Source organism: Rhododendron vialii, chromosome 8a (genome assembly GCF_030253575.1).
Source record: "Rhododendron vialii isolate Sample 1 chromosome 8a, ASM3025357v1".
Classification (NCBI taxonomy): Eukaryota; Viridiplantae; Streptophyta; class Magnoliopsida; order Ericales; family Ericaceae; genus Rhododendron; species Rhododendron vialii.
In genome coordinates this window covers 16,241,925-16,255,443 of record NC_080564.1, presented here as the reverse complement: position 1 = coordinate 16,255,443, position 13,519 = coordinate 16,241,925, and the positions used below count along the sequence as shown (strand labels likewise).

The window sequence follows — 13,519 nt, the reverse complement described above, 5'->3', positions numbered from 1 at the left end:
ACACCATTAAAATACTATATTTTTGTACTATCAAAATATTTTAATGAGAGGCCTATTGTCCAATGGACAAAGATTACCCTAACATCTATTGACCAATGGGTAAAGACAAAAGGGTTCCTCTAGTAACTAGGTAAGTTTGGTTGCTCGGTTCCTCCAAGTAGTCGGTTGAAATTTAATTCGATTGGCCCCGAAGGACTAGAATCTAATTACGACGGATTATTGAAAGTAAAAATAAGTAATTCAAATAAAATTCAAATATTTAACGAAATTTTTACCTTCCAAAAATCAGGGCTGTTACAGTACACATCACTTTAAATTCCAATGCCTAATTTAGAGTTACCCAAAAAATCAATAAGTACATATCACTTTCATTCCGATCCAACAGTGGAAAATATAAACCACCCTCCCATATTATATATATACTAGTGTTAGCCCGTGCCTACGGCACTACGCATTCTAGTTGAAATGGAATGACAGTTGTGTGATTTAGGTGAAAACCATGGGTACTTAATCGGAAAATAGGATATACACACACACATAAATAAATTTATAAAAAGCAAATTACCAAACGTGTTTTCTTTATTAGTTTTTTTTTTTTTATATGAAAGGTGTACCATTTTAAAGCGTGGAATAATTTTTCTGAAAGTTACCGGAACGCTCTCAGAATCCACAAAGGTGTACCAATATATTCAACTCCTCTCCCTACCCCCACCCCAAGCCTTCCCCCCCACATCTCCCTTTCTACCTCTCTTCAATTTTGCAATTAAGCAAGCCCAGTGCATGTAAAACTGAATCTTAATTCGCAACGGGATCGAGAAGTAGATCTGCCTGAATCACGTCACCATTTATTCAAACAAACAATGTAGGAACGAATCAGGTGGAACCCAAGTACGTTTACTTTATATGCGCTTGTTTGGCTTAGAAAACTGGGATTGGATTTGGGATTGTGGCAATTGTTGTTTGGTTAATTGCTCATTTGGTGGTTATAAATAAAAGGGAGAGGGGGTAGAGATTAGAAGCAAGTACGTGGGTGATGGACAATTTGTTGGGTCTTCTTAGAATTCGAGTCAAGCGCGGTATCAACCTCGCCGTGCGTGACGTCCGTAGCAGCGATCCTTATGCCGTCGTCAAAATGGGTAAACAGGTATATTGTATTTATTTACACATACAGGAATTGGTGTCGGCTTTGTTTCCCCCCAGATTAATCACCTTGTATCAGTAAAGACCTGATAATCCCCTTTTTGTGGGTTTGTTTCATGTTTGTTGATTTGCTTGATGGTTATTCTGTTTTCATGGTTTGCATGCATCTTAGTGTTTTTTGATGGTAGATTGGTACCGTTTTGATGGACTCCATTTCGAACGCCAAAATGTTTTTTTTTTTTTTTTTTCCAGCATAAAGGTTTACTTTTTAGGATCTGGTATCAATTGATTGACTGAATTCTTATAATAATTGGGTAAGCTATACATTAATAGTAAGCAATTTCATGTGCAGTTACTTGGTTGATGTCAATTCTCACTTTTTCCATTTATACATGAATGAGTAATGAAATCTTGATTGGAAGTTGGATGTTATAGCGGATCTAGTCCTTTAGTAGGAAGCCTAGAAACGAAAGAAAATTAAATGACACGGGATGCATATTTGGTTACTAATCCATTTGTGCCAGAACAACTTTGGGTAAGTTATTAGAAAAGAAAATTGATAACTACAAATTTGGAACATCCTCTGAGGACATATCCAGGGTTTAATCCTCAACAGCTAAATCATGAAAAAAAAGAAAGAAAGAAAGTATATTCACCCACCTGGCAAATTGGTGAAAAATACCCTCCTTTGTGATGGGAGACTATGCAGTCCTCACTTTATATAGTGAACTCCACTGTTTCTACATTGCACACGCGAGGTTTGTTTAACCCTCTCAGGTGGTTGATTATTGTCGAACACCCAAAACCTGGATTGAGATTGCCAAAGAATTTTTGTTTACTAATTTTTTCAAATGGGAATTTGGATTTGTATTACGTCATTATGTGATCAGTATTATATAAAACTCAACATAAAAAATACACAAAGATCTCATATTAGAAGTCCTTGGAAGTTTTGTTGTAGATTAGGAAGTCTTCAGAGGTTGACGATATAAACCTTCTCAAATGAGGTGTGACTGTGAGAACTACATTCATCAAACTTTATCAGGTTGAGGTGCATTCGTGTGCTCAAACCGCATGCCAGGAGATTTATATATGCCACATATAACCTAAATGCATTTTTGTGTACATTGGTTAAACTATATAGTCCATATGCATTCTCCGAGAGTTATCGATATTTTCCCCTTACAATACTGGAGAAGTAAGAGGCTAACACTAGCCTAACTGCGCTACGTCAGACATTTCCCTTATCAATTTTTCAATCTCTTCTTCTGACATTGTACATCTCTATATCCTTTACTCCGAACTTTATCCATTTTCTTAAAAAGAAAATCCTTCCTTGAAGGTACTTATGTAATCTTGAGTCCTTAGTGGGCAACCATTTCTTGACATGTCTTCCAACCCTTTCAATGTTTCTTTTTTACCCTTTGTTGCAGCACTTCCTTCATCTTAGCATGTAGTTTCCTATCCATGCACCATATAATAACCCCCAATGAGAGCACTGTAATATCAGGTTGAAGTAATAAGTATGCTAAACAATTCAAATCCCTCCTTACAACAATTCAAATCGCTCCTTACAACATTATTTGGTGCCATCTTTCATTATTACCATTAGAGATTAGTACAAAATAGGTTGAATCTCACACCTTTAGCTTTCTAGCTTGTGGACCTAAGAAGATGAGTGTCACCAGAAGCACTTACATTGCTCACTACGCTTTATTTAGTGTAGTTACTAGTAAACGTCCAATTCAAAACCAATTTGCTATGAGTGGAGAGAGCCCCCGGGCTTATACACAACTTTTGGAGCTGATTTGAAAAATATGAAGCTAGGCTTTAGTCGCAGTGAGAAGAGGAGAAAAAAACAGGGACGAGGGAAATGGGTTTTAGGGAACTTAATTAACCTCTGAAACCCCACAGGTTTTTATATAAAAATATGACAAGATGACAATTACAAGAATGACCCTATGAGCAACATCAACACTCTTAACGAGTTTCCCAATAGCATCCTTAGAGCATCCACAATGTAATAATCAAAACTAAAAGGTTGCTAAAATTAGCAATGTTTGCTCAAAAAAGTGCTCACATTGTAATAACCAAACTTAGCAACCTCTTAGCAACTCATCAAATTTTGACCTTTGAATAACCAAACTTAACAACTTTTACCAATAACCAAAACTCAATAACCAAACCCAATAACCAAATTCAAAACTAAAAAATTAAAAAACACCTCACATTAGAATCGTCTCATCGAGACGAATAATTTGGTGTGGTCGGGTGCGCGATTGGAACTCGTTTGCAATTGGACATAGATGCATTGAGTATTGTGGGGGGTTTTTTTTATAGGGATACAAAAATAACCAATGTGAAGATCAAGTTTGTTAGGTTTGATTATGAACTAAATGGATAATCAAATGCTGACGTGGCACATTTTGGTTATCGATTTTGATTATTCCCATTGCGGATGCTCTTATGAGCTATGATGCCCGGACACTTCGCCAGAGGTCACTTATTGTTGTTAGACTCTGAGAACCCAACACTCTACACACTTCGGATATGTGTTTGATACTCAAATCAAAATCATCCAATGTTTTTCCAATTGTTTATCTATGGACACTCTAGGACACTCTTAAATCTCGATACACTATATGCACACTTGCAGGACACAATGGGATTATCAAACAAAATGGTAGGATCTAGTTGACGCGAAGGAAAGTTTGTCTTCTGTGTGATAGATTATGAACAGATTACAAAGATACATCACATGTTAATAATGAAACAGTTTTTGTTCAAATAGTTTGAATGATGTAATGACAAATTTGAAAGATGCAACATGTTGTTGCAAATATACGTTGTATTTCCACTATAATTAGAGCATTATTTCTGCACCATTCATAATTCTACTGTAGACGACTAGTCTACAATTAAAAATACATGATTTATTTATTTTTTTTTGTAACATGTCCCCAACGTGTCCTTGATTCTTTGAATCTCCGTGTCACAACGTTTGTGTTTTCGTGTCATGTCACATGTTCATGTCAGTGCTGCATAGCTCATTATCATTTTCACCCCTAGTCTTATTGTGAAGCAACTCAGAAGTTCCAAGTCCACGAATATTGTAGGACAATTCTTCAAGCCACGAGTCCATGATGGTACCATGTTACCTTAGTTGGGTGGGGACAACGAAGAGGTATCCTAACTTTGGGAAAGTATTTGATGCTTTATGTATATAATGATTGGTTAGGATTATCATGTAATAGTATTGTATTAAAATATTCTTATGTTTTGTTTGCTTTTATTTTTAGATAACTAGAAACCAAGGATAATGATTATTTCCTCTTCGAATTAGTAATAATAATATATGTTTCCCTTCCAGTTAGGTCTCTTAGATTTTGGTCCTTGTAATCGTTGGAGTTTCATTAATGAGAATGGAGTTCAAGGTTGTGGCCTTGTGTTAGTTCTGTAGCCAATTTTCACTACCCTTTTTCTCTCTTCTCATCCCTCCATGTGCTGCATCATTTTGTTATCAAAGCTTAGGCTGGAGATTTTGTCTCTCTCTCTCACTCTCTCTCCCCCAATGTCAGCATCCCCCAAACAAGTTCTTGCGAAAAAGATAGTAGGGAAAGAGAAATCACAGATACTGGTTTTGGAGGTTATAATTAACCAATGTGGAAAAAATCTAACAACAATATTTTGGATTTCCAACTTGTAAGAGTATTAGTATGTACCTATTTTTGCTCATCCCTTGGTTTTAGCCCATACTCCGCCCTCGTTGAAAATGCAATTCTTAACATTTGTTTCCATTTGGATATTATAAAGGCCATCCTGAAACTTGATGATCAGAGCGATCATCATAATAAATGGTTCCGTATTTTATTTAGTTTTATTTTTCCTAATAATCGCATATGCTTTGTAAGTTATTGCCACACAGTTTGTAACATGTCAGAGCTAATAGTTTTTCTTTCCTTTCTGATACTTCTTATTATGATACTTAAGGTTATACCATGTTACTTGATTTGCAAATGTTGGATGTTAACACATTTTTATTACAGAAATTGAAGACTCATGTTATAAGGAAGGACGTCAACCCTGTATGGAATGAAGATTTAACTCTTTCAATTTCAGATCCTAATCTTCCAATCAAGCTGGTAAGTTTATTGTTCAGTACAACATGAATCCTTCTAGGGGTATACATGAGGCGATATATTTTCACAATTCAAGAAGCTTATTTCCTATTTAAACAATGTAAAATCATGAGAGGTGTCACGCCCCAAACCGGGCAGCTTAATTGTATCATCCCTAGAATGTTTTGTGGCTGTACTTAATCACCTCACAATAAAACTGAAACAATTGCCTGACCATAAGTCAAACCAAACCACTTTTATAATATAAAAGATGAAGTGTACAACTTAGTACAAAAGTCACCAACATTAGCGTTCACCCTGGGCCACAACCCACACCATATGAACAATAGAGTACAAAACCACGCTCAAAAGAAAATACACTATGGTACAATGAGCCTCGCTCACAAAAGACACACCGACAACGATGACAACTGTACAGTGGACCACCTCTATTCTCGGACACCTGGAAGAGTAATGCATTGTATGTGTGAGCTAACCACAGGCTCAGTGAGTACAATTGAAACATTGACAACGACGACAGCTGTACAGTGGACCACCTCTATTCCCGGACACCTGGAAGAGTAATGCATTGTATGCGTGAGCTAACCACAAGCTCAGTGAGTACAATTGAATCATATAAATAAGAACGAACAAAACAGTTATGGATCAGGTTTAAATCGATTAACTCTTTCAGTAAAAGTATTCCGCAAAGACCACCACGGGGTCCGTCAACTCATCCCATATAGCCAAGGGTTGTTTACCTCCAACCAAAGTTACCATGGTAACGTTACCCTGAGGATCAACACAAATAAGTATAGTGGCGAAACCAGGGGCCATTCAGTATAATTCCTGATGGTAGAGAGACACTCACATATCCCATATGCGATCCGATAATAATATATAACTATAAGCCCAATTGGGCAAACACTCCTACATTTGCCCAGGAGTGGGGCAACAAGGCTGTGGTAGCATGAATCTCATAACACATTTCACAAATATTCTCGATCCATAGTGTTCTAACCAATCAAATCACAGTTCATAAAAAGCGAGTACTTTTAATAATTCCAAGCAAATCATTTTAGTTCAGATTGATATAATTGAGGTGGAGCTGAAGTGGGCATAGACCTCTCCAAACCTAGCATGATCCACACGGTGGTGCAAATGAGTGATCGCAATTTATAATGTAATCGATGCATGGAAATACATGCTAGATATGAGATGATTAATTTCCCATCCTAAACACCATGTTCAGACGCATGTCCATCATATTTTTTTAGCAACGAAGTCACAAATCAGCACTTCAAAACAGAGTTTCAACATACAAAATTGGTTCTCTAGCATCTGCCGAATAGTTTCAGCACTTGAAATAATTGCTTTAGCACCTAATCAACAGTCCCAACTCGTAGTCGTAGGACTGATTTTCCAGCAACTAGTCACTTGATTTCAGCAGTAAATAATTGATGTTACTACTACTAATTATTCTTTCTCTTAAACAACTTAAATTAGCAAGATAAACTACTTTAACTTGTACAGTACGTACAAAAGACTTCATTTATTCTTTATTTATTTTTCTTTTAGATCAAACAACCACATGATTGAATGAAGTACAAATAACGATTGTTACCAATAAAAGATGATTTTCACGGCACCACGTCAAGTTCGTTTGAGCTCGGTGTTCTATGTTTCCTAAAGGCCCAAAGTGAATGGAACTAAATGACAAACTCACTAGTATTTGAAGGAGAAATCTTCTCCTGACTTGATCCATGAAGCGGACACACTAGGTGTCATCCCAACCAAGCATTCTTATCACAATTTTAGGACTTATTACACCGTCCACCTCCATAAATTCGTAATTACACATTAGGCTATGGCATGTGGACAAAAGACTATAAAAGTACTTAGTTATACATAAGATAAGACACGCATCATCTTCTTCTTCTTCTTTTTTTATTTTTTAAATGTAACATTAAAAGTAACAAGTTTTACACAAGTCACAAAAATAGAGACTAGAAATTTTTCCAATCTTACTGTGGGGCTGCTGATCACGGATTGGGACTCCTCTTCGGTGGGTCTGTGTAAGTAGATGGGATCCTAGCTCTTTACCCTAGCCTGAAAAAGCAACACATGGCTAAAAGACTGAACCGGAGGAGCTCCGACAAGGCTTTCCTGCGAGAGAGTAAGTAAGTGCAGAGGAAAGGCAGAGTAATAGGGTTTTGAGAGTGAGTGAGAATGTACCTCTTTAGGGTTGCTATCACTGCGTATTTATAGAGAATCTATTGCTTGCCCTCCATGTACGAACTCGTGCCTCGCACGTGTTGGCTGACGTCACTATGACGTCAGGGATAGAATGTGATAACCGTTATTAGGAATGAGCTGGCACCCCATGTGCCCTCATCATTATCCTTTGGCATAACCGCTGAGGGTGATGTCATATACGTCACTACGGGGCAAGTCAGTTTCCCGCACGTGGAAGCATTGACCCGCCGAGCATGGCCGAGCCTCTTTGGCTCGGCACCAGCTATACAACTGCTGGAGACGGTTGATGAGGAAGACGCCTTCTGTCCGAGCCTGGTTATGGCCGAGCCTAGGAGTTCAGTGACTAGTTGAGTCAAATGACAGGCATGAGAAGGTGTCTCCCGTTCATCAGTAGAGCCCTGCCTAGCCCCATGCCGAGGTAGGGAGTTGCGTCTGTTGCTAAATTGGCCAAGGTGATCTGAGTCGTATAGTTTGGCCCACTACACTTGCCAATCTTATCACGGTAAGTCATTTTACTACTTATCTATCCTTCCCCTTCCTATCATTCTTTTTCCATTTTGTTAATTTGCTGCTTCAATTAACTATCACAAACCCACAAACTGAAACAATCACTCACTCTCTCTCTCTCTCTCTCTCTCTCTCTCTCTCTCTCATATCACACAAACACACACAGATACATGTTTATATATATAGCTGCTGTACCTATAGAGGAAAAGGACTAGAGAGAAAGACACAAACACACACAGATACATGTTTATAAATATAGCTGCTGTACCTATAGAGGAAAAGGACTAGAGAGAAAGAAAGTCCGACTCTAGACTCCTTCCACACTAGTTTTCCAAGTCCAATATCAGGAATGCAATTTATATATGAGCAAGCAAGCTTGGGAATTTTGTATCAGAAGTCCATAATAATTTTTCTAAAATGTACCCCAAACACCGAAAAATTAAGGTTTGGTAATTTCTAAAATGTACCCCAAACACCGAAAAATTAAGGTTTGGTAATTCATTTACATGCAAGATTTTTCATGTACAAAATTAGCAATGAAAAATTGTTATGCATTGAAACAAACGGAGCACTAATATTAGTTTAATCAATGCCTTTGCATCTTGAGTTTAGTTTCCCGCATCGAATTCAATTGGTCATCTAACTGGTTCACTCATTCAAGTCTTTTCACTCACGTTCTATACCGTGTCATTTTGCAATAAATTATACCCTAGTTTGTACACCTTGTTAGGTTAGCTAGATTGTCCACCTGGATACTGTAAGAGTTCGCACTTAGGAGTCCATCTCTTAAGCTTATGATTTTGGAAAAATAGGCGGGTTTAGTTTGCAACAAAAGCTTCTTGAAGCATAGTGATTTATGGAAACTATGATTAAACGAGGTCTAAGTGGGCTGCACATGGCTTTCACAATCTTTCATTGTCGGTTGTAAATGATATCCCATGCAATGAAGCTCAAAATCCCTCATGAAATCCATGTAGGCTAAGGTTTGAAATTGTAGTGAAACTTATAGATTAAAATGAAGAATTAGGACACCATGGTTGAGGAAATTGCTTAAACAATGATATACAAGGTACTTCAATCCACTTTTTGTCCATTTTGTTGCACCTTTTAATCGGGCCTACAAATAATGTCGTCTCCGTGCGTAATTTTTAGAAACCTTTTTCATCAATCAAAATAACTGCTCATTTAGTTCTCTTGATTGGTGGATGTAATTCAAAAATATGTTAATTGTTGGTCTGATTAAGGAATGAGTCTTGAAAATGGAAAAACAAAATGGAATGGATGGATGATATATGCTTTGTTTTTCCTTACATCCACCTTGCCTTTTTCATGTATTCATCGTCTCTGTCCGAATTCAGACCGTGTATGACCATGACACGTTCAGCAAAGATGACAAAATGGGAGATGCAGAGTTTGACGTAAAGGCATTTGTGGAGGCGATGAGAATGGATTTGCATGGTCTTCCAGCCGGCACGGTTGTTTCGAGAGTGCAACCATCAAGGCAAAACTGCTTGGCAGAAGAAAGCTGTATTAGGTGGACAGATGGGATGGTTGCCCAAGATATATGCCTTAGATTGAGGAATGTAGAGTGTGGTGAAGTGGAACTCTCTCTCCATTGGATTGACCTCCCTGGCAGTAAGGGTTTATAGATAATATACCTCCATAAGTGATCTATATCTTTATCTGTTTGATGCAACTGGTATTTGCTGAAGAACACCAAAGGGAGCGTCATAGAGTGGGTGTTTTTTCTTTTCTATAGACATGTTTCAGATTGATCTTTTTTTGCATCAAGGGTTGCAGCTCGGTGTGTGAGCTTGATGAACTTGGTTGTTGTCAATATAACATCCTAGTTTACCCTTCTTGTTGTTTGGTCAAGTGCATGCCAAGAAGGATGGATTTCATTCATAATTTGAAAGCATATGGTTCTTTCGCCATCTTTTATCTCAACTCATACCAAGCGAAGTTCAATCCATGTTGCCGAAGCAAAAAAGGAAGGTGAATTCAAGTTGATATATGAAGTCAATATATCTATATTTGCGCAATGTAATGTTTGCAATTGCGCCTCCATAGATTTTGAGTCAAATGCTTGATGATACAAGAAGGATCCAATAACTTTGACTCTACCGAGTGCTTCACAAAGGGGGAGTAGGGGACCCTGTACTGCACCTTTATGGGACTTTTAGGGATGCACTACAGGTCCTGAGTCCCGTTGAGGGATTTGTGTTCCAACAAATGAGCAACTGACCAAAAGTATTATAGATGGCTAAGTCATCGGTCCATCACCTGTATAATATATATAATTTCAAAAGGGGAAGAAGCAAAAGGGACGGTGATTGTTGTAGACACCATTGAAGTGTACTTACGATTGTGTTATGCTTTGGGTTTTCATCTCATTTGACCGTTTAGGCTTCATCAATTCGACACAAGACATCCATTGCGGCGTGCCTAATTGTTCATGGCTTTTGTGGCGCATCAATTCAAAAGTGCCCATCGCAGTGCACTTTATTTTGGAGTCGCCACATGTTCTAATTGGGCGATATGGGTATTTGGGCTTTTTTGGCCTGTAGGCTTTTTTCGTTCCTTCATTGTCCATTCGTTTCACCTTTACCTTATTTGGAATTGCTACCCGTGTTTAGGCTTTACCCAACAAACTGGTCATCATACGGCTAAACATTAGAATACTAGTTCATCATAACAAGGGATTTCAGGTTCAGGAACCAAGTTACGAAATATGAAACGTGTTAAGCACCCTACCTCACCTAACCTTGCGGTTAGTCTATGTTCATCACTGAAGAGATAACAAATTATAGTTTTTTTTTTGGTAAGTAGAGATTTATTTCACCAAAACAAGTACAAAGCTTACAACAAATCAACAGGGGCATCCCCCTAGTAACCAATACAAACAATACATCAAAGGGCCAAACAATGACCAACACCCCAAAGCCAAAACTGAAAATGACCCATCAACGATTGTTAATAGCAAAAATGCTAGAATCTAAAAGCCACTCATCGCACAACTTCCTGTTTTGAGCTGAAAGCTTAACAGAGGACCAAGAGCTAATCTTAGCTCGGACAAAATTGAAAATATCCAGAGCAACTGCACCCTCACCTTCATTCTTGGATTTACCTTGAAATATCCTCATGTTGCGCTCGCCCCAAAGAGCATAAATGGATGCTGCCAAAGAGAGTTTATACAAAGAGTCACGTAAGTTTTTCCCTTTCCTGTGATGGACTGCCTAATCCAACTCCTAGGCTAAAGGCTCAACAGGCCTAGCAATCCCATTCCTAGTCAAGACTTGCTTCCAAACCAAAGAAGAAAATTGATAGTCAAAGAAGAGATGGCTATGCGATTCCATATCAATCAAACAAAAAGAACAGAGAGGGGGAACCACCAGCCCCTAGCTAACTAACCTATCCTTAGTAGACAGTCTTCCCAATACGGCCAAACACACAATGAAGCTCCATTGAGGCACTCCCTGACCAGACCACACAACAGAATACCATGGTTGAAAGGAATTCCTGTGCCAACAAGCCTCCCAAGCAAACTTTGCTGAAAACTTACCATCCAAGGTTAAGGTCCAAACAACCCTATCAGGAATAGATGGGTTAGGGAGTAAATCCACTAGAGTATGCCTTATAATGTCCATAATAACCCTATTATGTTGCCTAGGCCATTTCCACCGATCATGATCAATGATAGATGACACCACAGAATCCCCAAACCGCTGAAACAAAGCTCCAAAAGGATGGCAATTATCAGTCCAAAGGAAGGTATCCCTGCCATTACCAATAACAACTTTAATCCAATCTTTACGAAGACATCTCAGCTTCAGCAAATTCCTAATTACCCAAGAAGCTTCATTAGGAAGAGGAATCCCCCATAAACTCTGACCTTTAAGAATATAAACATGCACCCATTTGACCCACAAAGTGTCAACCTTTTGACTGAGAGCCTAAAGGTGTTTCATATTGACAGGTTATGGATCTAAATCCCAAACCCCCCTCATTTTTAGGAACACACAAGGAAGACCAGCTGACTTTTGCACCAGAATGCTTCAACTCTGTTCCAGACCAAAGAAAGGCACAAAGCACACTTTCAATTTCCTTAGTGATTTTTTGAGGAAGAATGAAAATAGCACTCCAATAAGTTTGGATATTAAAGAGGACAAACTGGACAAGTTGAGCCATTCCTCCATAAGAAAGAATTTTTTGGGTCCAGCTCTGGATTCTAGCCAAAATCTTACCATTCAACACCGCACAGTCGGATGAGGTGAGTCTAGTACTAATCAATGGCACCCCCAAATACTTTACTGGCAGTTGTTCTTCAGGAATGCCCAAGAGGTCAGTGAAGGCATGCTTATCAGAGGTAGAGACACCAGCAAAATAAATGGCACTTTTAAGCAAGTTAGGTTGCAACCTAGAAAAGCAATAGAATTCCCTCAAAGACTTCAACACAATCTGCAAGGACCCCAAATGAGCACTACTCAGAATGAAAAGATCATCAGCAAATATGACATGAGAAATCCCCAAAGTCTACCATTTAGGATGGAACTTGTAATCTCCAGAATCTATATTCCTTTATAAAAGGGATGAAAAAGCCTCCATAACTAAAAGAAACAGGTATGGGGAGATAGGATCTCCCTACCTAAGGCCACGAGCTCCAGGAAAGTACCCTACTAAGCCCCCATTAATCATGATAGAGAACTTAGGAGTAGTAATACATTCCCTAATCCATCCAACAAAGATAGCAGGAAACTCCATAGCCACCATTGTGTCAAGCAGAAAGTCCCAATCAACGGAATCGTTATCTTTCATGAAGTCAACTTTTATTGCACATCTAGGAGCCCCATCATTTCTGTGATAATTTCTAATAAGTTCATGCATAAGCAGAACGTTATCTATTATACTTCGCCCTTTGATAAACGCTGACTGAGATTGGTTTACTACCACATGCAGCACCTGTTGCATCCTATTAGCCAGAATTTTGGTAATCACTTTATAGATCACATTGCAATAGGCAATGGGTCTATATTCTCTAATAGTAGAAGGAGTTGAGGACTTGGGAACCAATGTTAGAGCTGTAAAGTTCGATTCTTTAAGTATATGACCCTTTTCAAAAAACAGGAGGATTGCATCCACCACACCCTACCCAAAATGTCCCAATTTTGTTGAAAAAAACTAGAACAAAAGCCATCGGGTCCTGGAGCTTTATCTCCTTTAATGGACTTTAAAGCAATCTTGATTTCATCACCAGAAACAGGTTGAACAAGGTCGCTTTGCATAGAAGCAGGAACTTTCCTCCTTATAATCTCCTGTAAACAGCCCTTAGCATCTTGTCTATTATGAAATTTTTCCCCAAGCAGACCCCTGTAGAACTGAAGAATTTCTTGTTGCACCTCCTCAGGTTTTTCCGATCTAACCCCTTCAGCATTAGTCAAACTCAAAATTTTATTCCTCATCCTGTTACTAGCAACCTTGTGATGGAAAAACTCTGTATT

General features: G+C 38.4%; 1 protein-coding gene across 2 annotated transcripts; it reads left to right on the top strand.

Annotated features, from left to right (window-relative positions):
* The first annotated feature begins 627 nt into the window (after positions 1–627).
* LOC131336462 (protein C2-DOMAIN ABA-RELATED 4-like) lies at positions 628–9,955 on the top strand. 2 transcript variants are annotated; one of them, XM_058372319.1, is made up of 4 exons: positions 649–888; positions 997–1,144; positions 5,187–5,282; positions 9,380–9,955. In XM_058372319.1, the coding sequence occupies exons 2-4, from the start codon at positions 1,034–1,036 to the stop codon at positions 9,668–9,670; spliced, it is 498 nt and encodes a 165-aa protein (XP_058228302.1). In that variant the 5' UTR covers positions 649–888; positions 997–1,033; the 3' UTR covers positions 9,671–9,955. The 2 variants fall into 2 exon arrangements, with proteins under 2 accessions (XP_058228301.1, XP_058228302.1); XM_058372318.1 differs by having other exon boundaries at positions 628–1,144.
* The last annotated feature ends 3,564 nt before the right edge of the window (positions 9,956–13,519 follow it).

Coding starts and splice junctions, on each gene's coding strand:
- LOC131336462 (XM_058372318.1), top strand. CDS start 1,034: ATGGACAATTTGTTGGGTCTTCTTAGAATTCGAGTCAAGCGCGGTATC. Junction 1,145..5,186: donor TCGTCAAAATGGGTAAACAG/GTATATTGTATT, acceptor TTTTTATTACAG/AAATTGAAGACTCATGTTAT. Junction 5,283..9,379: donor CTAATCTTCCAATCAAGCTG/GTAAGTTTATTG, acceptor GTCCGAATTCAG/ACCGTGTATGACCATGACAC.